A 24,607-nucleotide genomic window follows, 5' to 3' on the forward strand; every position below is an offset into this window, starting at 1 on the left:
TGTTTCTGTGTGATCTCTTGTCATCTTTACCATGTGAGTAACTTGTACATTATTCTGAATACAGTGTACATGTACTGTGTGTGTGTGTACACATTCCTGGATTCTTCTTCATCCCACAAAGACCGCAACGATATATTCATTGGAATCAGTTGCTATTTACTTGGCAGTCAAGACTGCATATAGCTGCCCAGTTAGTGTGTCTATCTTTTCTACTTCTTTGGTCTTCCTCTGTGTGCCTTGTCTGATTTCTTTCTCTACTTCTCATATTCTCTCTTACACACATACTCGTGCATGCCTACACACACATATTAACATCCACCCAGTCACTTTGTGATTTTTAAAAATGTAGCTGCCGTCCACTGGCTACAACAGCTACACATTCTCAGCCACAGCCTCATCACTGTACAAATCCCTATGAAATACGCTGATGTTATTCTCCCCAATATAGAGAAAGCACAATAACAAAAATCTGTGCCACCGCAAGACCGAAAAACAAGAGGACAAAGGAAACTGCATACAAAGCCCTTAAGTGTACTATCCTTGAATATGCAGCCTCTGTGTAAGACCCTTCAAAGCCAGTGAGATCCAGGCCACTGAAAAGATCCAGCACTGAGCAGCAAGTTCAGACTGGCATCCTGCCTGTGACTCAACAGAGTAACTTTCAACCGCCCCACCTCCCCCAACCTTTCTGTTTCATAAATTGCTTCAACCCGCCTTCTTCCAGTACCCCACCTTTTTTCTTCTTTTTTTTCCTTCATTGCATGGTAAGTAGTGTAGGGCTAGGGCTATGCCAGTCAGGTGTATTCCCGGGGACCACTACAGTAGCCGGATTGACCTAGCTGGAGACGTAAACATGCCAGTGGAATACCCCCCCGAAACCCTCCCACCTCCTCTCGACTAACAGCACTTCCCTCAGCAACCCAGTCAGACTGTGCTCTACAGCAACCTCTCACAAAATGAGTTTCATCGGCATACTGATCATACCATGAGGGTCTGGGTCCGATTCACACCCTCGCCCTTTCTCCCAAGTTTGGAAAATCTGTGTCTAGTCATTCAGTTAAGATGACTAGTAAACTGGGGTCCCACTGATGTACAGCATGCACTTGGCATACTGGAAAAAAACAAACAAAAAAAACATGGCAATAAAAGTGTTGTCTTCTTCAAAATTCTGCAGAAGAAATCCACTCTAACACGTACACAAGCATATCATTATTATTCACTTGAGGCTTGTCCAGCAGGTTGGGTTATGCTGCTGATAGGTTTCTGCCTAGCAGATGTGGTGTGGCATATATGGTTTTGTCCAAAAGCAGTAACGTCTCTTTGAGAAACTAAAACAAACTGATGCTGGTTGTCACGTGCAAATAATTTACATCTTATAGTGGGGCATTAGCGTATGTGATCACATGGAAGAAACAAAGCAGCAGTACACAGCGCATCCCTTGAATATGCAGCAGCCTATTGGAGTTCCCAACACTTAAAAGCATGCATCCAGAATAGATAATGTTCTTTTGTGGACTGTCAGGTTTAATACACACACACACACACACACACACACACACACACAGGTTACGATCATTGATCTATATATATATTTTAGATCGGTGGTTTGGATGTGGTGGTTATGTGCCGGAATGACCATCCTCAAGATCGTGGACACAGAAGGAAAATAAAAGTTTGCGTGCTCTTCCGAATAAGAATCCATGCCATTTGAACATAATCTTCAAACGGTTTGACTTGGAAGATTTGCTTGTTAGCATCAACGTAGGCCCAACGCTAATGAGAACTAAACATGGATGCTGGATACGTACTTACTGGATATAAAAAATATAATGATAAAAAAGAAGAAATATCAACATTCGGTAGGACACACACACACTAGTACGTGGCATGCATCGATGAAAGGATAATGTGTGGCGGAAGGAATGGATCTTCAGCGAATCTTCTCATGGATCGAGTCCATAGATGGTATACTGGTTACGTGTTCAATCCTTGAAATGGTATCCCTCTTAGGTTCCTCTCTCTCTCTCTCTCTCTCTCTCTCTCTCTCTCTCGCACACACGCACACACACACACACACACACACACACACACACACTGAAATACTCACATAGTCTATAACATTGACAAGCAAACGCATGACAATATAAGCTGAAAATTTAGTTTGTTAAAATTCCAAAGACAAAATCCTTTCTTTCCAAAGATATTCAGAGATAAGCAGTTGATGAGCTGTTGAGGTTGTTCCAATGTACCTTTTTTTTTTTATTTACCTGGCTTTAATTTGTGCAAGCTGAATCGGTAGCATGCTAAACAGCATTGACTGGACGAAGTTGTACACCCCGGCGCCTCCTCTCCGTAGGTGATCCAGGGGGCCGGATCTTTACTATTCTGGCAAGTCTGTAATTTACAAATTCCTCCATTCCAGCTGAGGTCTACAAAGAAGGTGGTATGGCGCTGACTGAGAAGCTTCATCAGCTGTTCCACCTCATCTGGCAGTATGAGGCAGTTCCACAGGACTTCAAAGACGCTTCCATAATACACCTCAGTGTACAAGCGCAAAGGAAATCGTCAGGCCTGTGACAACCATCGTGGAATATCCCTGCTGTCCATCGTAGGCAAGACTCTGGCCAGAGTGCTACTCAACCGTCTCATAGCGCACCTTGAGCAAGGTCTCCTACCAGAGAGCCAGTGTGGCTTCCGGAAAGAACGCGGGGCTATCGACATGGTGTTTGCTGCCAGGCAGCTCCAGGAGAAATGTCAGGAACAGAACGCCGACCTTTACTCCACGTACGTCGATCTGACGAAGGCCTTCGATACTGTTAGCAGAGATGGCCTTTGGAGAATCATGGCGAAGTACGAGTGTCCCAGAAAGTTCACTGATCACCATCATACGGCAACTACACGATGGGATGCTGGCCCGAGTCCAAGACAACGGAGAGACTTCAGAACCATTCCCTGTCTCCAACAGAGTCAAGCAAGGGTGTGTTCTTGCCCCCACCCTGTTCAGTGTCATGTTTTCAGCCATGCTGACAGATGCCTTCAGAGACGCTGACGTATGCATTGGCATCAGGTACCGCACAGATGGCTCACTCTTTAACCTCAGGAGGCTTCAAGCAAAAACCAAGGTGAGGACAGACACCGTCAACGACTTCCTGTTTGCTGATGACTGCGCTCTCAACGCTGCCTCCGAAGCTGACATGCAACACAGTGTCGACAAGTTCTCTGCTGCCTGTGATAACTTTGGCCTCACAATCAGCACAAAGAAGACTGAGGTGATGCACCAGCCAGCTCCAGGAAAGCCTTACGACGTTGAACCAAACATCTTCATCAACGGGCAACGACTGAACGCGGTGGACAAGTTCACATACCTGGGCAGTACACTCTCTCGCACAGTTGTCATCGACGACGAGGTGAATGCCAGACTCGCCAAAGCCAGCGCTGCCTTCGGCAGACTCCATAAGAACGTTTGGAACAGGAGAGGCATCACCCTGGAGACGAAGCTCAAAGTATACAAGGCCATAGTTCTCACCACACTGCTCTATGGATGTGAATCATGGACAGTCTACAAACGCCACGCCAAAAAGCTGAACCACTTCCACACCACCAGCCTCAGAAAACTTCTCGGCATAAAGTGGCAAGAGAAGATCCCTGACATAGAGGTGCTCACTCGTGCAAGCTTGCCCAGCATCTACACCATCTTGATGCAGGCCCAGCTGCGTTGGGCAGGCCATGTAGTTTGCATGTCAGACCACTGTCTCCCCAAGAAACTGCTGTACGGCGAACTCCAACATGGCAAGCGCTCCCATGGAGGCCAAAAGAAGTGCTTCAAAGACACTCTGAAAGCTTCTTTGAAGGCCTTCAACATCAGCCACGACACATGGGAGCTGAATGCAATGGACAGACCAAAGCCGGTGGCGTTCAGCTGTCCACAAAGGCGCCAAATCCGGTGAGGCCAACAGAATCGCTGCAGCAGAGCAACGCAGACAGGCCAGGAAAAGCAGTGCCAGCAAGTCCCCGACAGCCGCCACCATCCCCTGTCCACACCGTCAGAACCTTCCTGGCGTGGATTGGCCTGATCAGTCATCTGCGCATCCACAGAGCCCAACCCACCCACCCCCAGGATGACTAGATGGTCCTCGTCGATCCCGACGGACGAACCACACACTCTGGCAAGTCTGTAATTTACAAATTCCTCATCTCGCTGTGGCTTGACCGAGCCGTAACAAAGTATCTTCTTCTCCTGCAGGGCCTCCTTCACGGCCGCGTCTTTCAAGTCCACCACACTGTGACCTTTCTCCACCCGCTTCCGAGTCCACGTCTCTTGGTCCCCATGTTCTTGAGCGTCGATCAGTGTCAATGAGGGTGTCTCTGAGCGTGCGCAATGCTTCTCCGTTACTGATCATGTTGCCGGTGTCTTTGTGCTCCAGTCTCTCTCTGACGATCTTCTGTTTCTCGTCTTGGATGTCTGTGTTCTTCTTGAGTTTGTGCAAGTTGATTGGTACCTCTCAGTTGTGTCACCTTCAGCCGTTCTTTCTCTGCAGCATGGTTTTCTTCTCCGCCATCCACATCACGACTGGTCGGCAGTTGGTGTTTGGACGAACATTACAACGGTACTGCACTGGCGTCATGAACTGTGTTCATGCTGGATGTTATACTTTAAAGATGAACTGAGTCCATCTCGGTCGATGCAGACAGATTATCAGTATCCTGTACCACGCTTGGGTGTGGTTGGAACGGTGCTGGACTGAAGAGAGCGTTGGTTTTGACTGGGTCATGTGCTGCCGGTGTAAAGACCGACGATAAAGGAGTTGGTGCCCGTTATAGCAGCACTGACTCTGGCTGTGCTGGTGTTACCTTGGGGCCCCAGGTGTGGGGTCCATGAACTTCTCTCCTTTCCACTCTGCCGCTGAAGTCCGTCAGAGTCCCCCTTACATCTAGATACTCTTAGTCTGGTACTTGGCAAAGACTGGTATGAGAGTTGCACAAAAAAGTCGTTCTTTCAGTCCTCATCCGAGTACGAGTCATTGCATGGTGCGTACAGTACACGGTGCTTGGAAATAATTGATGGCTCTCTCCTTTCCCTCAATTAATCCTGATCTTGATGATCCTCAGTCTGAGACTCAGTGGTTACAGATGTTCTCACGGCAGAAATATTCAATCTTGGTCATGTCACGGTCTTGGGTCAGGATGAACCCCACGCCGTGAGTTGCTCTCCGTCGGAGGCTGACTCGGACTCAGTCAGTGAATATGGTCTACTCCACTCCAGATGAGAACATAATTGGAGTCAGTGAATTTCCTTGCATAGTATGGTCCAGATCCGAGATGTTGGGCTGGGTCACGTGACGTCTAGTCAACAACTTGCGGTTAATTGTAGATCTCTGGTTCCTTAATTTGTCTCTCAAACCACAAACATTTCATGTAACATGCAGTTTTCTCTAGCCGAGCTCTTTGTCCTTTTCTGTTTCCAGGTCGATTTCCGTTTCGATCCGTCTGTTTTGTTTTATTTTATTTTATTGACTGTAATTGACATCCACTGCATGGTAAGCCGCCTGGTTCGGCTTTACCAGAGACCCATTCAAATTAACCAGATTTACCAGAGCCCCATTCAAGTTAGCCAGATTTACCCGGCAGAGCCCCATTCAAATTAACCAGATTTACCCGACCCGGCAGAGCCCCATTCAAATTAACCAGATTTACCACTGTACCAGAGTCCCATTCAAGTTAGCCAGATTTACCCAGCAGAGCTCCAATCAAATTAGCCAGATTTACCAAAGCCCCATTCAAGTTAACCAGACGTCCCAGGCTCGACGGTAACCCAGAATGGTCAGTTCATGGGGAGGCCCACGCCACTTTCCATCCTCGCAATGCCTTAAAATTAATTCTTTGTCTCAGTGTTACCACCTGGGGCCCCCAGCTCCCATTTGGGAGGCGACGTAGATATTCGTGCAGTAACTCGAATGGGAGATCAGTATTAGTATCGCCAGTATCAGTAGCTGAAGCAGGCGTCACTGCGTTCGGACAAATCCATATATGCTACACCACATCTGCCAAGTCATAGATGCTTGACCAGCAGCCGCATAACCCAAAGCTGGATCAGTTGTACTAAAGCAGCGCTATGTGCAATGAGGAACTTGAAGCGCTTACTGTCCATGTAATGATAATAAGTAATAAAATCAGATATATTAATATTAATTATATTAATAATAATAATAATAATATAATGAATCTGTTATATTATTATTGTTATTATTAGTGTTATTATTATTATTATTCAGTATCTTTTTCTATATTCAATTTTCACAAAAGTACACAGAAAGCAACATGGGAAACAAAACAGTAAAGATACACAAGAAACATAACTGAGTTTCACTGACTAACGCTTATCCTTATCAACAAAATAGTGCATTCGCAAGATCGACGTACTTCAGTCTTACACGCGAGCACGTTCCCGAGCACTCACCCCTCCCCTGTCCACCTCACATGTTTTTATCACTGATCTAAAAAGAGAATGGACACTATTAATTTTAGATCAATGATTTTTATCCATCAGTGCACTTTACTTCATTTACAGTGTTCATTAAATTATTGTTATATAATATATCATTATCATTATTATAAGTTATAAACAAAACAAAACACAAAAACGAAAACGAAAACAACAACAAAACCAACAAATCAACCAACCAACCAACAACAAACACACCAAAACTGGCAGACAACACGGGTTGAAAATCTAAAATGGTATTCTCATTTGGGAACACTACAGATTCCTCCGTGGGCCGTGTTAACAAATTCCGCCATATTCCTTCGCCTGGTTGCTCCCGAGGTTGAACGACTGTAAAAAAATTGTCAGGAAGCAGGGTGCAAATTCCCTGCAAAAAGCCATCAGCATGACGGCACATGATCAAGTACGAGCTATGCTCGATGAACTTATGGGAACTGCCCGAGATGGTGAGTGGGTTCTCAATTATTTTCTGATTGACATCCCAGACTGTCGTGTGCTCAAAATCGTGGAAATAGTAAAATGGCGATGGGCTGCCAGTTTGACTGACCGATTTTTTAATTATTGCATTTAAAGAAAAGCTGATTGATTGTAACAATGTAAGTAATAAACGAAGACGACTGTTTTCTTTTTAGCTTATTGGTATGCTTATTGATCAATACAGATTCGGAGACAAGAAATTTGTTGACACGCGTTCATGACGGATGTTGTCGATGTGCGGGAATGAGAAAATGAGACACGAACTCACTTGAATTTATTGCTACATAGATATTACAAGGTATGCAGAACATAGTGAAGTCATTTAGGTGGTTGTGGTGGAAGGAGTCTTACAAGTTGAATATTGTCGCAGGTTTACATACACTACATAAAATTCCGGGTCCTTACTTTATTAACCGTTAATGGCAGTTACTGTATTGCTTGCTGTGAATACAGAATAGGTAGGACCGTAAGACCTGTATCGCCACGCATGCAAGTAGTAGTTCAAATTTGATGATGAGCAGGCGTAGTAAAGGCGTCAAGCACAACAAGTTCAAGTACTTACTCACTGTTTAGGGTTAAACTCGAATGATCATGAGTACTTCTTGGTTTTTAATGATGATGATAAAAACTTATCTACCTAGGAGTGAACAAATGAGAGAAAAAACAAATTCGGATGGATGTCTGTCTATGCAAGGTTGTATTAGTTGTGATTTTAGTGTTTAAACACATTTTCTTTAGGTTTACTCATAAATATACATTGTACAGCATGTTTAACATGGAAAAGTGCGATATATGTAAAATAGATTATGATTGTTAAAAAAAAATCAAAATCATTCTTAACAACAATCATAACAATTACAATTTACATTCAGTGATTTACTTCCTTCTTTCTTTTTTCTAATAATAATAAAGAGTCAAAGACTAGTTTAAGAGGATACAATTAATCTGGCAGACATTGCTTTGGATAAGTGTTGGTGTCTGTTCCATTCTTCCAAGATATGATTTCACATGATTTTTATGAAGGTTAACACAAGTGCAGGCCGAATCTTTCACATCCACACTTCATTTTTCTTGTGTTTTCCTAAAAATGCGTACAATTTCAAGAAACTGTTGTTAGAATAGCGTAAAACTAAAAGTCAAATTGGTACCATGGCTCAAGACACTAAACTAGAAGCTAAATTAATTTGCTGAGTATGTTTCATATTGCTAGCAATCATACCAATCATTTTCAGAGAGTTTTCTTGATTTGTTTGATTATTTTGTTGATGCAAATTACAATATCCCATTGATTGAATGATAGTTTCTGAAAACTGGTCAGCAGATCAGTAAAAGCCAATAAATTTACATTGATCAGATCTTCATTGTTTTGAAAAGTTTTGAAGACTGTTTTACAAATGTGTGACAACAGGGGGCAGGTTACAGCTGCTGGGAATTCTTAGTAACTTTTAATGGTTGAAGATCAAAGGCTGTAACTGTAAGGTTTGGGTATTGTTTTTTTTGTTTTTTTTTATCTGCTGTTACTATGTGGTGTGTTCATTCAGTATTCTTCTTTAAAAAAGAAAAAAAGAATTATTAATCAATTTTTTCCCCATTTTTATATTAGCTTTTAAAATAATATTTATGCTACATTTGAGTGTAACTGCTTTGAAAAAGTGAATGAAATTATTGAATTTGAATTTTACAAGTGATGATAATATTTTTTTACCTTAAGGTCATCTTTTACCAGAAAATATGAATTGATTGAAACTAATGAAAGAAATCAGGGGAAAATGAATGATATTCTAAAGCAATAAAACTTTTATGAAGACCTAAAGAAACACATATCATCAGGTGGATTTGTCCTTTGAACATGAGACATGTCCAAGTGTTGTAGATTATTTTTGAAAGACTAAAACAAAAGAAACAACACCACCAACAAAAACCCCACAAAACAAACATATCAAAACAGGACAGATTTAGCTGTGTTGTATAAATCATTAGTGGAAGATATTGTCGACATAATCCATACAATTACAAATATTGAAATAACTTTTCAGCTGTAATCTGCCATATCATCTGTGCTATCTCTTGCTTAAAGTCTTAACTCCCTCTTTCCATTTTTATCTTTAACTGACTGCCAATTCCTGTGTAGATCTCTCTCTCTCCCTCTTTCTAAAATCTCTGTGTGCAAATGTGTGCCCCCTGTATTTTCCACTTCTTATGCAATTTTACATCTTACTCAAATAGATCAGTGTGGTGGACAAATAGCTAGACAGCTGGATTTCTTGCTAGAATTGTTCATTTGGCGATGGTCAGATGGTTAGAGCACTGGGTTCTTGCCTGAGTTTCCCAAATTTGATCCCCAGTTTAAGCGCACCTGGTGGGTTAAGGGTGGAGATCTTTCCTGTCTCACAGGTCATGTTGTGCAGACCTGCTTGTGCCTGAACCCCCTTTGAATGCAGAAGATCAAATATGCATATTAAAGAATTATAATCTTGTCAGCATTCAGCGGGTTAAAGAAAGAAGAACATACCCAGCATACACCCCCCTGAAAACAGAGTATGGCTGTCTAAATGGTGAAATGAATAAGATAGCAATTATGGACTTAAAAGAATTCATGTCTGTGTGAGTTGAGTGTGTGCAATTGAAAGACACAGGAAACGAATGATAAGCACCCAAAGGCAGCTCTCATTCAGCTTTACTCGCTAACTCAGGTAGGCAGCCTGTTGTGCAAATGACTGTGTAAAGCACTTTGAGCATGGTCTTAGACTGAGGATAGGCGTTAGATAAACTCGTATCTGTATCATCACCATTATCAATGCATTGGTTTTTGTATATATTGTTATTCAGGGTCAGTATTGATTTTAAACTTGAGGGTTGTTACCTGTTTCGTTGTGTGTAAAAAGAACAAAACGACATGAATATTTGACTGGTAAACAACGTGATCAGTGTGTGACTTCTTTTGATCAGTGCTGAAAGTTTTGTTTGCCTTTATATATATATATATATATATATGATGCGAGAGAAAGAGAGAGAGAGGGTGTGAAGGGCAGGTATGTGTAAATGTTTTTAATATTAACTTATCAAGATTGTTTTTTGTATTACGTCTGAATTGGTTTTACATCTAGTCTTTCTGATCCCTATTTTCAAGGGAACAATGTGTTGTGGGACAAAGCAATTCTTCCCATGGTGAGAGGGCTGGCCGTGAGTTGTGAAAATTTCCCTTCGAACTGTTTTTTTTTTTTTTTTTTTTTTCCTTCCTTTTTTTTTTTTTAATTATTATTTTTTTTATCATTCAAACAAACATTTACTTAAAGTACACATTACATAACCTTTCCATTTGCACTTGACAGTTATATGGTTGTTAATCTTAAAATGGTATTGTTTTTAAACAGTCTGATATTTATGGTAAACAGGAGCCATAACAAAACAAAACAATTTTGAGAGATCTGGCATTGGTATTGGTAATTTTTTTATCAGCACCTTATTGACTCGAGTGTGTAAACAGTGAGTCTATGTAATCACCTAATCTCTGTTGTGTGTATGTGTGGGAACATGTGTGTGTGTGTGCATTTGTTTGTGGTAAACACTCTTAGTAAAAATTACATTTTCCTAGTTCAAAGTTGGTACAGGTGGCATAGAACCGATCTTTGTAATGCTAGGATGGTAGTTTTGAAATTGAATAACACTTATGATTATCTCCTTTAACTGTAAGTTTAACAAAGACTGCATCTTTCCTCCAGTTTTCACCAGACTGGAGATAGTTGCTTGAAATTCAAGTCTTGAGAAAAGGTCACACCATAGTAAAATAGAAAAAGCTTTTTTCACAAAAACGGTCTGCATTGAGTCTTCATATTTGGTATATTTGGGTTTGGTCATAGTGAGAAGAAAAAGAAAAAAATGTGGTAAAAACTGATAAAGAGAATCAGTGTCAAGTTGTTAATAACAAAGTAATATAATCAGTGGGGAAGTATGAGAGCCTTTTAGTGTTATAGGGCAGGATTGTCATCCAATTTTCATTGAAGATTTAAAGCCTGAACCGGACTATAAATGGCGGGCGATTTGAATCAAGCCAGTTTCTCACCAGAGTCTGACACTGTGACGTCGGTGAAGGTTTATTCAAAATAAAAGCCTAATAAAGCTGTGGTTTGGCTTCATTTATGGCAGAGAGCGAGATTTGCCTAGCAGCTTCTAATCTAGACCTGAATTGACTTTGGAAAGTACAAAATGTGTCAGCTACACGTAATACAAAATTTGAATGCAGAGAAAAGGGGCGCAACCGAAACCTTGCTCTCGGGAGTTAAGACTTTAATTTACTTTTTAGTATTACTATTAGTAACATATTAACAATATTTCTTTTCTTTTTTTCTTTTTCTTTTTTTTACCCCCCTTTGTTTTAAACCAGAATTGAGAAACCTTGTATATGAAATTAAAGGTTCTGTAAAAGTGTCCATTCTTCAGTAGTGTTAGATTATTTCTGTGTAGGATTATATATGGTATCACACGCGAGTCTTGAAGGCCTTGTCATAGTGGAAATGATTAAAATTATTGAAAGCTTTTTTTTTCCAAATATATATATTTTTTTTTATAAGTTAATGAAATGTGTGATGACATTTCATATTTGAAATTTAATTCCTTTGCCCATCTCTTCCACTTCTGAGTAGAAACCTACTCGAAAACAGTTCAGTGCCAAAATAAATCATTCTTGAATAGTGTTATCAGTTCTGTTATGTCATTTCACAATTCATGTACTTAATTGTATACAGGAAATTTATAATGTGTTGATTTTTCCAGTAATTTATAGTGTTTATTACAAACTTTAGCTTTTGACTGTGTTTGAAAGTGCCTGTATAAGTGTATTGACATTCTTGATTATAATACTAATAGTGTAGAATATATAAAAGTTTTTTAAACTCCACTTTAGAATATTGCAAAGATAACAAACAATATTTTGTGTTTCTCGATACAGAATATTAATGACATAAGCATTTTGAAATTTGTTATAGAAAAATAAAAAGGTACGATAAAATGAATTAAAGGAGTATGAAATAATTGCATATTGATAGCATTTTGTTGCTACAGTTTTATTTTGATGATTGTTTTGATCTAAATAAAGAAAGCTGTTATTACAATGTATTATTGTTGTAAGACCAGACTGTTTTGATTTGAAAAAGAAAGCTGTTGTTACAATGTATTATTATTAATGTTGTTGTTAGACCAGGCCTGATGGCCCAAACGATTGGTAAGTCCTGTGTTTTCCAGGCATGTTATCAATAGCTGAGGTTAGGTGGCTGACACTCAAGCAAGGATAATGTCTGCCAAAGCAGCGCACTACACACTGGGGCTGAGATTTCATCTGATCTACCAGTTGCCATCGTTAACACCATATGCCACAGTGTGTATCATGGTGTATTGTGTGGATTGTGTAGGACTGAAAATCTGGCTGCAATTAAAGTCCCTTGTAGTTGATCTGTCACTGTCAGAAGTACTGTGCATGTCTGTTGTGTGTCATTGTCCAGAAATTGTACTGGTAGATGGGGAAGTTTTTATTCCAACTCTGAATGTGTGCTGTCCATCATCGCCCAGAAGTTCTATGATTAGACAGAGAAGTTTTTATTTCAACTGTTGAGTGCAGACAGCTATAAAAGATGTGTGTTTGCATTAAATTCACACAAACTGCTGATGCAGACACCTACCCACCCACACGCTTTGTAAACTATAATTGTTAATGTTAAAAGAAAAACTACAAAGACATCAGAAGGAGATAAAAACAGCAACAACAAAAACAAACAAAAAACAAAACAAACCGGAACTCCAGTCATGGTCTGTTTTGTTTGAGTTCAAAACTGACTGGATGAGTTATGTTTATAAAATTCATGCCCACCACTTAAGTGTTGGTCATAGATCAATTTGACTGTTGGGAAGCTATATCTCATTGGTGCACTCTGAAATGGGGAGCGGTGGGATGTGTTAAGATTAAAAAAAAAAAAAAAAAAAATTAATGTGTAAGTAATTGTTAGTTGCCTTATTGGTCTTGGTAAATGAATAAAGATGGTTGATGATAAATGTTCAAGTATTCATTTGATTCTACATTGAAGTTCTGTTTTCGAGGGCTGTATGGTGTATACACAACATTTTAAGGCATGTCAAAGTAAGATACCCTTCTCCTGTTTATATCCACACCAGATTTCATGGTACCAAATAAGTGTGCAGTACTATATTGTTCTAGTTTCCCTCTTAGATTCCACCCATGCTGATTAGCAACTTAAAAGGCGAAGCCAGATTTTTAGTCCATTGTGTGTTGTATACTGGAATATGTACTTGTGGACTTCCCTTTTTTAGATGTACATATTGTTGCACTCTTGATCTGAAAAGGGTCATCAGTAATGTAAAATGCTTTAGTAATGTAATCTTATATTGCACATGTTTCTTCTAATAATCTTTTTCCCATGGCAGCTGTGCTCAAGAGGTTTTCAGCTTCATATGTTTTGTGTTGAGCAAAGTAATGTTCTGATACACTGTTTGAATAAATGTTGTTGAATTTGGAATAACATGATGTTGACTGCTATGGTTTATTCTAGGGGATAGCTCAAGCTACAAAGTGAAGTTTGATGACCCTCGGGTATGTAAGAGCTTCCTGCTAGGCTGTTGCCCACATGACATTCTCTCTAGCACGGTGAGTGAGTTTTAACCAGTCTTCTTTTCTTTTTTCAATAGCACGCTTCTTTCTCCTGGGTCTTGATGTTGAATGGGTATGGCTAGGATATGGGTACGTAATGACGCTGTGAGTTGACCTTTTCTTGTTTTCTCTTGCATTTTAAGACCACGTGACTTTGCCCTTGCCACCATGAGTATGTGCTGTTATTAAGGTGAAGGTCATGTTCATACCTCTAGCATGGTTTGATGGGCAAGGGCAGTCCATATTACATTTTGTTACAACTTACATAATATTGGCTGGACTGAAGCTCAAATCGGTTTTATTGGAGCTTTAAACAGAACAATAATTGCATATTTCAACTTATTTGTTATATTTCACTGAAAAATACTGAATGTAAAATAAAATTCTTGTGTTGACAGATCAAATGGCTTGTACATCAATATGTATTGTAACTAATCAGAAGTTGTAATCAGGAGAGAGGTTTTGATTTGTGCGTTTTACAAGTCCAGTAACTGAGTAGCAGAATATTCCATTACTTTCCAGTGGTATTCATGTTAGTAAGCTTTTTTTTTATTTTTTATTTTATTTACAGCAGTGGTAGTTTGATTTTTAAAGAAAAGGCTGTGTCAATAATATGTGCTACATATCATTGAAAACTAAGTTAATTCTCAGATTTTATGTGTTATGTGTGTTCAGTGTACATTAATGAAAAGATGTTTACTTCATACACATTTGACTTGTTGATTATACTACTTCAGTATTTGTAGTTCAATAGCCTTTGCTTTAGATGGTAAAGCTTTAACATGTTATATAATTATGATTTTGGAATTAGTACACTCCAGTCAGATATAGTAAGAAGGGTTCGTTCATTTGAAATAATGCTGGAGTCAGATGTTTTGCCGAGGCCAATATTTCATATATTGTGCTGAAGAAAAACTGGTGAATGCATGAAGGAAAGTAGGATGGAGGGAGAAGATTGATTTGTGTGATGAAAATCAAAATGTTGAATTGTCATCAATCCATCAAACATCAGCAAACGTTACAATTTACAATAGAAGAATCCTAATGAGGCACATTTAATGAGCATAACAGAGTTATGGAGCAGTGCCCATTCGGTGGAATTATAATACCACAGAACTCAAGTTGGGGGGAGATAATTTGCAACTGTTATTTTATGATATATATTATTTAATAATTATGCCTGAAAGATTTATTACGTGCGTTTGATGATAGTGAGCTGTATTCTTTTTTTTTTTTTTCTTTTTTTTTAATAGATATTCTCAAGCACATGAAGTTAAATGGATATGAAAAGTTTCACAGTATTCGATGACAGAAGCTGTTGTGATTGATAGTGGTTGTAGTCAGAAAGATCAGCATACCACGGCACCATTGGCCCTTCTGTGAATAATCATAAATATGTATCATGAATATACGGATATCGATTTACACAATTATGTGAATAGATTGAGTAGGCTTCCAGTTTTCATGTCAGTCTCATGCTGACAGTCAAATCTAATGCGAAAATATGGAATTATTATTAAGTCTAAACTTCCACATTGCTACATTCATATCTTTCCACCCTACTCCTTCCCTGTTTTCCCCGACTTATCATTCATCCCCACTTCCTCATCTCATACTTTTTAAACAATAACATCCAATTGGGAAAAATTAATACTTCAACAAAGTGTCTACAATCACTAGTATGTGTGACTTATATATGTGGATTGGTCTGAATGCAGTGACACCTTCCTGAGAAACTGAAACTTGAAATGACAGGACATTAAACAGAAATCTGCTCCACTCCACATTCAAGTAAATAGTAGCGAAGTTGACTTCATTGAGTCTTACAAACACTGCTGTCGCCAAATGCTGTGAAACTGTCCATATGAGATTTAGGCAATTTGACATTTTTTAGTAGACCTTACCATCCAGCAGAATTCAAATCGACAACTTTTCGTGATATGTCACCTGTCTTGCAGTGTTTGTATATGTACACATGTATTTGTTTACATGTCAAGTTGTGTGCGTGTATGTGCATGGTTGTGTGTATATGAGTAAATATGCTTGCGTGTGTATAAATTCAAACAAAAAAAGTTTAAAATTAAAAATTGCTCATGCATGTCTGTTTTTTCAAGGCTTCTGATAGTAATACTTTTTATCTAGGGAAGTCCTTAGACTGTTTCAGATATGTTCAGAGTTTCTAGTGAATTAGAGGTCTTCAGCCAGATCAGGTGTTTAATAGTTAAAAAAAAAAAAAAAAAAAAAAAAAGTCAATGCTTTATGCTTGCTAAATTTCCAGCCACTTCAGCCGTCTGCAGGGGTTCCTTTTTGTTTCCTTCCAAGCATCAGACCAATCACCATCTAGGTTTTAATTTTTTTTTCTCTCGGTACTCAGTGTTTCATGTCCACAGTTGTGACTGTAAATTCTGTGATGACATTGAGATTATTGACTGACTTTTGCAGATGGAGTGTTGTATGAGCAGATTTCTGAAGACAAGTAGTGGGTGCGGGGGATTCTGTCATGACATAGATTTGTTTTCTAATTATTGACCAGTATTTAAAAAAATTGGTCTTCAAAATTTCAGAGGATTTCACCTCTTGTTGATTGTGAACGAAGTGTCGCCTTTCTTTTGTGCTATCCGTGCACATATGTGTTATCAGAAGCCTTTTTTTTATGTGCCAGGAATTGTTTATATCTTAATTAAGAGACTTGAATTCCATAATGAATGAGTGAGTGTGTTTTTCTGATTTTGTGTTGATTTCCCCTTTGCACAGCGCATGGACCTGGGGGAATGTCCCAACATCCATGACCTGGCCTACAAAGCTGACTATGAGCGGGCAGCCAAGAACAAGGACTACTACTATGACATCGATGTGAGTGGGTTGCCCCATCGCTATTCTTCAAATCTTGCACAGTGAATATGTGGAGAAAGCAGTAATTTGCCTTGAAGGTTAAGGACAGGAAAGTGATCAAGAGTTTGGTAGATGTGTGTCTGTGCATGTAAGTGTGCTGAATTGAATGTTACATGAGAAGTTTGTATTTATTGTCTCAAGATTGATGCTACATCCATGGATTTTGAAAACGGAAATATTCCCCTCTTTGTTAGATCTGCCTTTTCAATATTTTTTTTGTTAGACGAGATAAATGATGAAGAATTGCTTGAGGTCATTTATATATGTCTCATGACTGGATACATTTGTGTTTTCAGCTTTGACTTGTCTTCATAATTAAGCGCGTTGGGTTATGCTGCTGGTCAGGCATCTGCTCAACAGATGTGGTGTAGCGTGTATGGATTTGTCCGAACGCAGTGACGCCTCCTTGAGAAAGTGAAACTGAAACTGAAACTTCATAATTTCAGCTTGATGATTACATTTGTCAAAATACTTACTCCAACTCTCTATTTCATCTGTGGCAATTGCAAATAACCATTTCAGCTGGAGTCTCATTGTGAAAATGTGTGTTACAGGCAATGGAACATCTGCAGAATTTCATATCAGACTGTGACCGGAAAACTGAGATGGCCAAGCGTCGCCTGAAGGAGACCCAAGAGGAACTCAGTGAAGAAGCTAACGCCAAGGTATCTTTCTTCACTTCTTTTTGTAGATCTCTCTGTGTCTGTTGTTTTTTTGGGTTTTTTTTTGGGGTTGTGTGTACACAGTAAAAGTCTGTGTAATCAATATGTATTGGTTGCCTGTTTATTCATCCATGTTTGTGTGTCCATGAGTAAACTTTAACAGTGTCCTGTTTATTTCTTCCTTTTCCACCCCAGGAACTGCTATATCAGTATGATTTTTTTTTAATTTTAATTATCCATATGTGTTCAGTTAGGTCACAAAGTTTACATTTTCAGTGAGTGGTCTTTTTAGGCATTGAAGTAGTTGCACTGTTTTCTTGTTAATGTCAACATGAAATATGGCTTTGGCTGTGTGTGCAGGCGGACCAGATACACCAGCTGGGGGAGCAGATAGGAACCAAGATGGCCACAGCTGAGGAGATGGGGGCTGAGGGCTTGGTGGATGAGTCCCTCAAGCTGATGGAGGAAATTGAGGAGATCAAGAAGCAGAAGGCTCAGCTGGAGGTAAATGCGCACAAGCACACAACAGTGAAAGCAGCCTGACCTTCACGCAAAACTAAATCTCCTATGGCAAGAAATTGATTCAGTGCAGAAGGCACAGCTGTAGGCGAAGACACACTTGCACACACACACAGCTAGAGCAACCCGAATTTCAAAAAGAAAGGTAGCGCTTACGGCAAGTAAATGATTCAGTTGTATACTGGAGAAAAAAGTGAATGTGATGTGCAGTGATGCTCTTGCACATTGGTACTGATCTAATTTGTTTTGCAGATTGAGTTCCGGAACTCGATGCCGGCCTCCAGTTACCAGCAGCAGAAGCTGCGTGTGTGTGAGGTATGCGGGGCCTACCTGGGCATCCATGACAATGACCGCCGCCTTGCTGATCACTTTGGAGGCAAGCTGCACCTGGGCTTCATCACCATCCGCACCAAATTGGAGGAACTGAAGGTGGGGACAGGCTGTGATGGGAATGTGTGGTGATGTCCAAGCTGTGGGGTTGACAGACAGTGAATGTATGTTCATTGTCAACGGTGTGGAAGAAGAAAATGATTAGTGTCAGAGAAAGTCTCCAGCTACTATGTCAAGAGTGTTTGGCATCATGGATTTCTGACAGGGAGAAAGTGTTTTTCAAAGCCCCCCCACTGTTATATTTTGCCCTTGTCATTTCTTACCCACCATTGATTAAAGTGTGCTGTCAGTTCAGAATGGGAAGATGACAGTAAAGTGCCTACCACAAATGGATGTGTCTTTTGATTTTTACACATTTCTTTATCATCATTGCTGGTGTCAGTGAAGAGCTCTCAGAATTGGTTGATGCCAAGTTTTATGATAAAAAGCAGCTCAGACAGCAGTATCATCATGTTGTTTCATTTGGGTTTCTGTGTCATTGTCAAGAAAGACAGACAAATTATCACAGGTTCAGTGACAATTCATGCTGTACTGTCATGTGGGCATCGATTTGAGATTTCATAAAATGTTTTGATACCTTGTTAGTTGTAGGTGAAAAATGTTTCAGTAATTTTTTCTTTCATTTTGCCAGTGACATCTCTCATAGATTTTGACAGTTGCTTGTTTAAAATGATGGATCGTTTAAAATTTACTGGGTGCTACTCGTTTGATTACTAGATTGCTCTTATTGTTTGCAGAAACAGCTGTGCTGAGAAATTAAGATGAAAGTGTCTGTTGTTGAAAGAATGTTCAAAATTTAATAGTGGAATTGAAGTTTATGTATTTAGTTGAAGGTTTGTGTTTTACCTGTTGTTGTGCAGTAAATGGTGGCCATTTAATTAAAGGGTTGTGTTTTGCCTGTTTCAGCAGATGGTGGCAAATTGCTGCATTTAGTTGAAGGGTTGTGTGTTGCCTGTTTCAGCAAATGGTGGCTGACCGGCGTGCCCAGCGGGAGAAGGAGAGGGAGGAGATGAGGAAGAAGCGGGAGGAGGAGCTGGCCAAGCAGCGCAGTCGTAGCAGGAGCCGTGAGCGATCCCGGGACAAGGACCGTCGCCGCCGCTCTCGCAGCAGGGACAGCAACCGCAGGAAGAGGAGGTCTGATTTCTTCTTTACTTTTTCCCCCCCGTTTTTAACACCTTGATTGCTGAGCCTCTATGAAATGAGATCCATGTGGCATGAATTTTAGGTCTTATCTCAGTGAGATGACAGCCATTTACTGATGAGCATGTTCAGCAGCAGTCAAGGGGTGAAATTTATTTATGTATAGTATAAAGATGTCATCATATAATATTTATTTTGTAATTTATCTATTTTAACCCTGGTAGTGCTGAGTTGTGCTTCTGTAGTTTCAAACTCATTGGCTGGGGTAGTCTGAGTGTGAATGTTAATATGATATAATTGTTTGTTTGTTACCACCAGACAGCCAATTCAGAAGTGCAGATCATATTAACACCATTTTGGAACAGAGAGAAACTGCTGTCTTTGATTTTTTCCCCCTCTTATAGTAAGGCTGAAAATAAAGAAAAACAGACAAGCAAAACAAATGGCATAAGAGGGCATGAAATATACAGCTATAAATTTGGTTGAATCACTACAGTTTTGCTTTGTTTTACATCATTTTTATTTCAGCTTAGTGCATTTTACAATGTAAATTAACCATCAGCAGATCATTAAGTCATTGGAAGGGGAAAAAAAAAGGGGGGGGGGGGCTGTAATCATGGCATGCGAAAATGTGTTCAAAACACTTAATTTTGAACACTAATTCTTTCATAGACTCTATCAAGACAGTTAACTTTGCATTCCAAGGCTCTGCATGAAACATGCAGAGAGAGATTTTTCAGATTTGTGTAACTCATCAAGTTAACTTACACACACACACACACACACACACACACACATATACATACAAGAAAGGGGAGAAGGTTACATTAAAAAAAAACAACACCTCCAGACCATCTGATAAATGGCTACCCCTTTAGAGACACTTTCCTCAGAACAAAAAATTGTGTGCAGGAAACTGGAGCCTTTTAAAAGTTTGTATCCAATAACTAGTGTTGTGTCATGATGTAGGGTTATTTCAGTTTTGTGGTGGCACTGCCCCGTGTGTTGATGTAATGTTCCTTTGTCAGTGACTGTGATGATGATGTGCTGATTTATCAGTGACTGTGATGATGATGTGCTTTTTTGTCAGTGACTGTTGTGATGTAGTGCTCCTTTGTTGCTGTGTGGTGATGTAGTGCTCCTTTGCTACTGTGTGGTGATGTAAAGCTCCTTTGTTGCTGTGTGGTGATGTAGTGCTCCTTTGCTACTGTGTGGTGATGTAAAGCTCCTTTGTTGCTGTGTGGTGATGTAGTGCTCCTTTGTTACTGTGTGGTGATGTAATGCTCCTTTGTTGCTGTGTGGTGATGTAGTGCTCCTTTGTTACTGTGTGGTGATGTAATGCTCCTTTGTTGCTGTGTGGTGATGTAGTACTCTGTCACTGACTGCAGGTCAAGGTCACGCTCCAGAGATCACAGACGTCGCAGAAGTCGCTCCCGTGATCGGCGTTCTACTTCCAGCTCTCGCCGCAGGTGGGTCATAAGAAAACTCAAGTTGTTAAAAAACAACAACAAAAAAAAACAAAAAAACTCAAGTTGTTAATGCACGTTTGTACCAGTGTTAACACCTGGCACAGAGCAGTTGAAGAAGAACTCCAGAACCTGAAGCATGCATGGGGTGCCTACCATTCAGAAAACCAACAAGAGTGGGGGTTCTTCATTGCTGCCCTACATAAAGGGCAGAAAGTACCAGCATCATGGCAGGAAGAACAATTAAAATACCAGTGGCATTCATTACAGCCAATTTGAACTTGTAGAGTGGAATAGTACAGAAAAAATACCAGTAGAATTCATATATATCAGTCAGCGATGGATAGAATTAGATTTTGTAAAAAGGGAGAATCTTGAGTGAGTTTGGTTATGGTTTGCAATTGCTCAAAATGTAACAGTTTGATGTAATCATTGTTGAAGTATATTTTGAAAGAAGCAAATGGTGATTCATTAGGTAAGGAGAAATTGTGGTATGTCCACGGTCCAGTTTTATGACTCGCAGATGTACAGATTGTGAATTGTTCAGTATCGTTACTCATGTCTGCCTGCACTGTGTGTAACTGAATTACCTGATTCCTGTAGGAGGTCCCGTTCTCGTTCCCGCCGTTCCAGGTCTCGGTCAGGTAGCCGCTCCAAGAGAAGCCGGCGATCCCGTCGTTCAAGGAGTACCTCCAGTTCTCGTCGCAGGAGACGAAGGAGAAGATCTTCCGAGTCAGAAAGTGACAAAAGCAGGTTAGGGGTGAAAGCATAGCCTAGTATACGAAAAGTGCATCAAGTGTATACATTTATATTAAAGAAAGTGCATGGGCACTTACACACACATCTACATATACTCGCACACACACACACACACACACTCTCTCTCTCCCTCTCTCTCACTCACACAGAGATAAAGAGGAGGATAGCATTAAAATAATATCAGATACTTATATTTTACTGCTGACTCATTGAAGACCCTTTTTAGTTTTACATGTGTCATAAAAGACAAAATTCAGATTTTTTGAAAGGTGCTTTTTTTTCCCCATTCATTTATGTTTTGGACTTTGGAAGAAGTTAAATTTGTGACAATCCTGAAATTCAGACATTAATTTTATCATGATTTGAGGCATGACTTGAATGTGAAATATATCTTGAAATGTAATTGTAACTATTTGTTTTTGTCATGTTTTCAGCCTTGATGTAGCAGTGAAGTGATGTGTGTATGCATGCTGTTATTATAATGTGCTATGTAAAGAGTGATGTTCCCTAGGAATGGTGGTGTGAATGTATGTATGGGATGTGCTGTATGTTGTCTTGTAACATGCTATGCTAGGAGTGTCGTTCTGAAGGAATGGTGGTAGGAATTACGTATGTGAGCTGTACATGGTCTTGTAATGTGCTGTGTTAGTAGTAGTGTTCTGTAGGGAATGGTGGTGAGAATGTGTATATGTGTGGTGCATGTAGCCTCATGACATGCTATGTTAGGATTTTTTTTTTGTTTATTGGGAATGGCGGTAAGAATGTATGTATGTACGTGTGCTCTATGTTATATTGAAATGTTTTTTCATTAGGAGTGTTGTTCCTAGGAATGGTGGTGACTAGAAGAGGGCCTGGCAGCAGACATGGACAGCTCCTGACATGGGTGGCACAACCCTGGGTGTCTTGTACAAGGTGAAGCACGGTGGCCATCTGCTAGATTCTGAATTTGAATAAACCCATTGGTTATAGGACTTGATTCTGTTATGTATCATGGCTTTTGTCTCTTTTATTCATGGACTGCACAGATCTGTTTACCCATACAATTTGTGTTTAGTAAATTTTTGTATCCTCTCCACTGTGTAGATTGGAAAAGAGAAACATAGACAACTTATTTTTAGTGTCATTGTTGTTTCCATGTGCCAAGGTGACTGATAATGCTTGATCAATCAGTGATGATCTGCATTAAGTCACACAAACATGCTGAAACATTGCATCAGTCCTAAAGTTAACCCACCATGCTGTCAGTATTGAGAGATTGTGAAGAAAGGGGTACTTTACTTGTATGGTGAGCCTTGAACTATCAATGAGAAAGCACATTTTATAGATTTTTAATTGTTCCAGAAACTTGTGGAAGTTGCATCCAGTAGAATTATAAGGGTAAACAGGTCTGTGACTGCCCCATTTGTTAAAGTTATTGTTAAAGTTTGCTCTCTTGTTAAATTTTTTTGTCTTTTTTTTATTTTTTATTATGTAGCAGCATTTATTTTTTATTTTGCATATTTTTTCTGTTGATGAGCTATAGGAGTAAGGATTACAAAAGAAAAAAAGGATGGTCTATTCTGTTTTGGTGAAATCCTTGAAAAGTGATAAGCATTAGCATCATTGCAGTCGCTCTTTTTGTATATTACAATAAGTGGGTGGGATTTTTTTTTTTTTTTTTTTTTTCAGAATTAGTTTTTCCTATTCTCAGTATGCATGCTGTTAAAAGCATAAGTAACCCTCTGAGCTTCCTGTTAATATCATTAGAGCCTGTCCATCAAACGTTTTGGGGGGCAGGGAGTTGTATGTGTGTTTACAAAGGGTGAATTTACATCTAGTCACTTTTGCAAAGCTCAGTATGCACACACATACTGTTTTGCGTAATGTACACCTGGCGCATTTTGAACTGTGCTGAAAGAAAAAGAAAATCCTCCTGGCTTCTGAGCGCAAATTTCTGTTTACGGACTAATCTTCCAGACTCAGGGCTTTTGTTTCATATTCTTTCAACAAAGCATGTAATGGATTTTTCTGCCATCTCTTGAGCTGAAACTAAACTGCAAGTGATGCTTGACATGTGGCCCACTAATGACTCGCTTTTAAAGAAAGGCCATGCCAGAGCACCAGCACAGCATGCCAAGGCAAGTGTAAAACAGCTTGTCACGGCTGGCCATGTCCATGAAAAGTACATGAGTAAATGTCCCCAAAACAGGATGTAAGTAATTGTCCCCATTTCAGTTTTTGTGTGTGTTTGAGTGTCTGGTTAATTTTGAGAATGCATTTCCTTAGTAGATCTTCAAATTGGATATTGTTGTGGGCATGCATAGAGTAACTTATTAAAAAAATCTGTGTATGCCTGTGTTAGTCTTTGTACAATTAAATCTTACAAATCACAGGAACAGCTGCACTGCAACAGTAATATTTAAACGTGTGAAATGAAATAAATTTTTATCATGACTATGGGTAACAAATGAAAGTTATAGCGTTTGTGCTTTTAGTAACAAATGAAGAAAGTTGTAGCATTTGTGCTTTTTTTCTTAAGAGTTTTCAGTTGACATTGACAAAAACTTTACTAAACACATGCCTGACAGTTGCCCAAATTTACCCATTCCTATAATGCTCAAGGTTATGGCAGATATTGATCTGCTTGTGTGCTTGTGTGATCATTTTTCACTCATTCTAATGTTTTTAGTACAATCAGTACTGGAGTGTTTGGAATATCAGAATAGTAAAAAAAAAAAAAAAAAAAGTGTTACCTTGATCTTGGTTCAAGGTGACAAGTTAAGAAACAGGGCTAAAGAATAAAAATTTTTAAAAAACTAAAAGGAATACCCCACTTGCAGCACACCTGACCTCGTTCTCTCATGGACTCCCGGCCAGCAGTCCACACTAAGTTGTCTGTGTTAGGTTGCCATGATGCCACTCACATGAGTTGACCCAAACACTACTGCTGTATCATTTCACTGATGTTTAGCAGTCCCTGTTCTGTTATGTAATTCATAGACTTTGTTCAAGACTGCTACATAATGCATGAAGTGGCTCAGCTGTTCATGGCTAGGTAGCAGATTGAACCTTTCAACAAAACTGAATATTTCATTTAAAAAAAAAGAATTAGGGGAGTAGCAAATGTCTCCCAGAAGGTGGTGGTTTTTTTGTTTGTTTTTTG

General features: G+C 39.5%; 1 protein-coding gene across 7 annotated transcripts; it reads left to right on the forward strand.

Annotated features, from left to right (window-relative positions):
- The first annotated feature begins 6,791 nt into the window (after positions 1-6,791).
- On the forward strand, positions 6,792-24,552 carry LOC143284777 (putative RNA-binding protein Alsin2). 7 transcript variants are annotated; one of them, XM_076591794.1, is made up of 12 exons: positions 6,811-6,948; positions 10,110-10,162; positions 12,221-12,353; positions 13,676-13,727; positions 16,392-16,490; positions 17,084-17,194; positions 17,552-17,695; positions 17,963-18,139; positions 19,062-19,234; positions 20,629-20,709; positions 21,310-21,459; positions 22,293-24,552. In XM_076591794.1, exons 4-12 carry the CDS (start codon positions 13,707-13,709, stop codon positions 22,306-22,308), a joined length of 972 nt encoding a protein of 323 aa, XP_076447909.1. In that variant the 5' UTR covers positions 6,811-6,948; positions 10,110-10,162; positions 12,221-12,353; positions 13,676-13,706; the 3' UTR covers positions 22,309-24,552. The 7 variants fall into 7 exon arrangements, with proteins under 7 accessions (XP_076447890.1, XP_076447909.1, XP_076447927.1 ...); XM_076591812.1 differs by lacking the exon at positions 13,676-13,727 and adding an exon at positions 13,540-13,634 and having other exon boundaries at positions 10,110-10,147; XM_076591784.1 differs by having other exon boundaries at positions 10,110-10,147.
- The last annotated feature ends 55 nt before the right edge of the window (positions 24,553-24,607 follow it).

The sequence above is a fragment of the Babylonia areolata genome, chromosome 1, assembly GCF_041734735.1.
Source record: "Babylonia areolata isolate BAREFJ2019XMU chromosome 1, ASM4173473v1, whole genome shotgun sequence".
In the NCBI taxonomy this organism is placed as follows: domain Eukaryota; kingdom Metazoa; phylum Mollusca; class Gastropoda; order Neogastropoda; family Buccinidae; genus Babylonia; species Babylonia areolata.

What these genes read in the sequence shown, in the direction of transcription:
- LOC143284777 (XM_076591775.1), top strand. Translation starts at nt 6,888, where the DNA reads ATGACGGCACATGATCAAGTACGAGCTATGCTCGATGAACTTATGGGA. An exon ending in GTGAAGAAGCTAACGCCAAG is followed by an intron (nt 17,195 to 17,551) that starts GTATCTTTCTTC and finishes CTGTGTGTGCAG; the next exon opens with GCGGACCAGATACACCAGCT. An exon ending in AGCAACCGCAGGAAGAGGAG is followed by an intron (nt 19,235 to 20,628) that starts GTCTGATTTCTT and finishes CACTGACTGCAG; the next exon opens with GTCAAGGTCACGCTCCAGAG.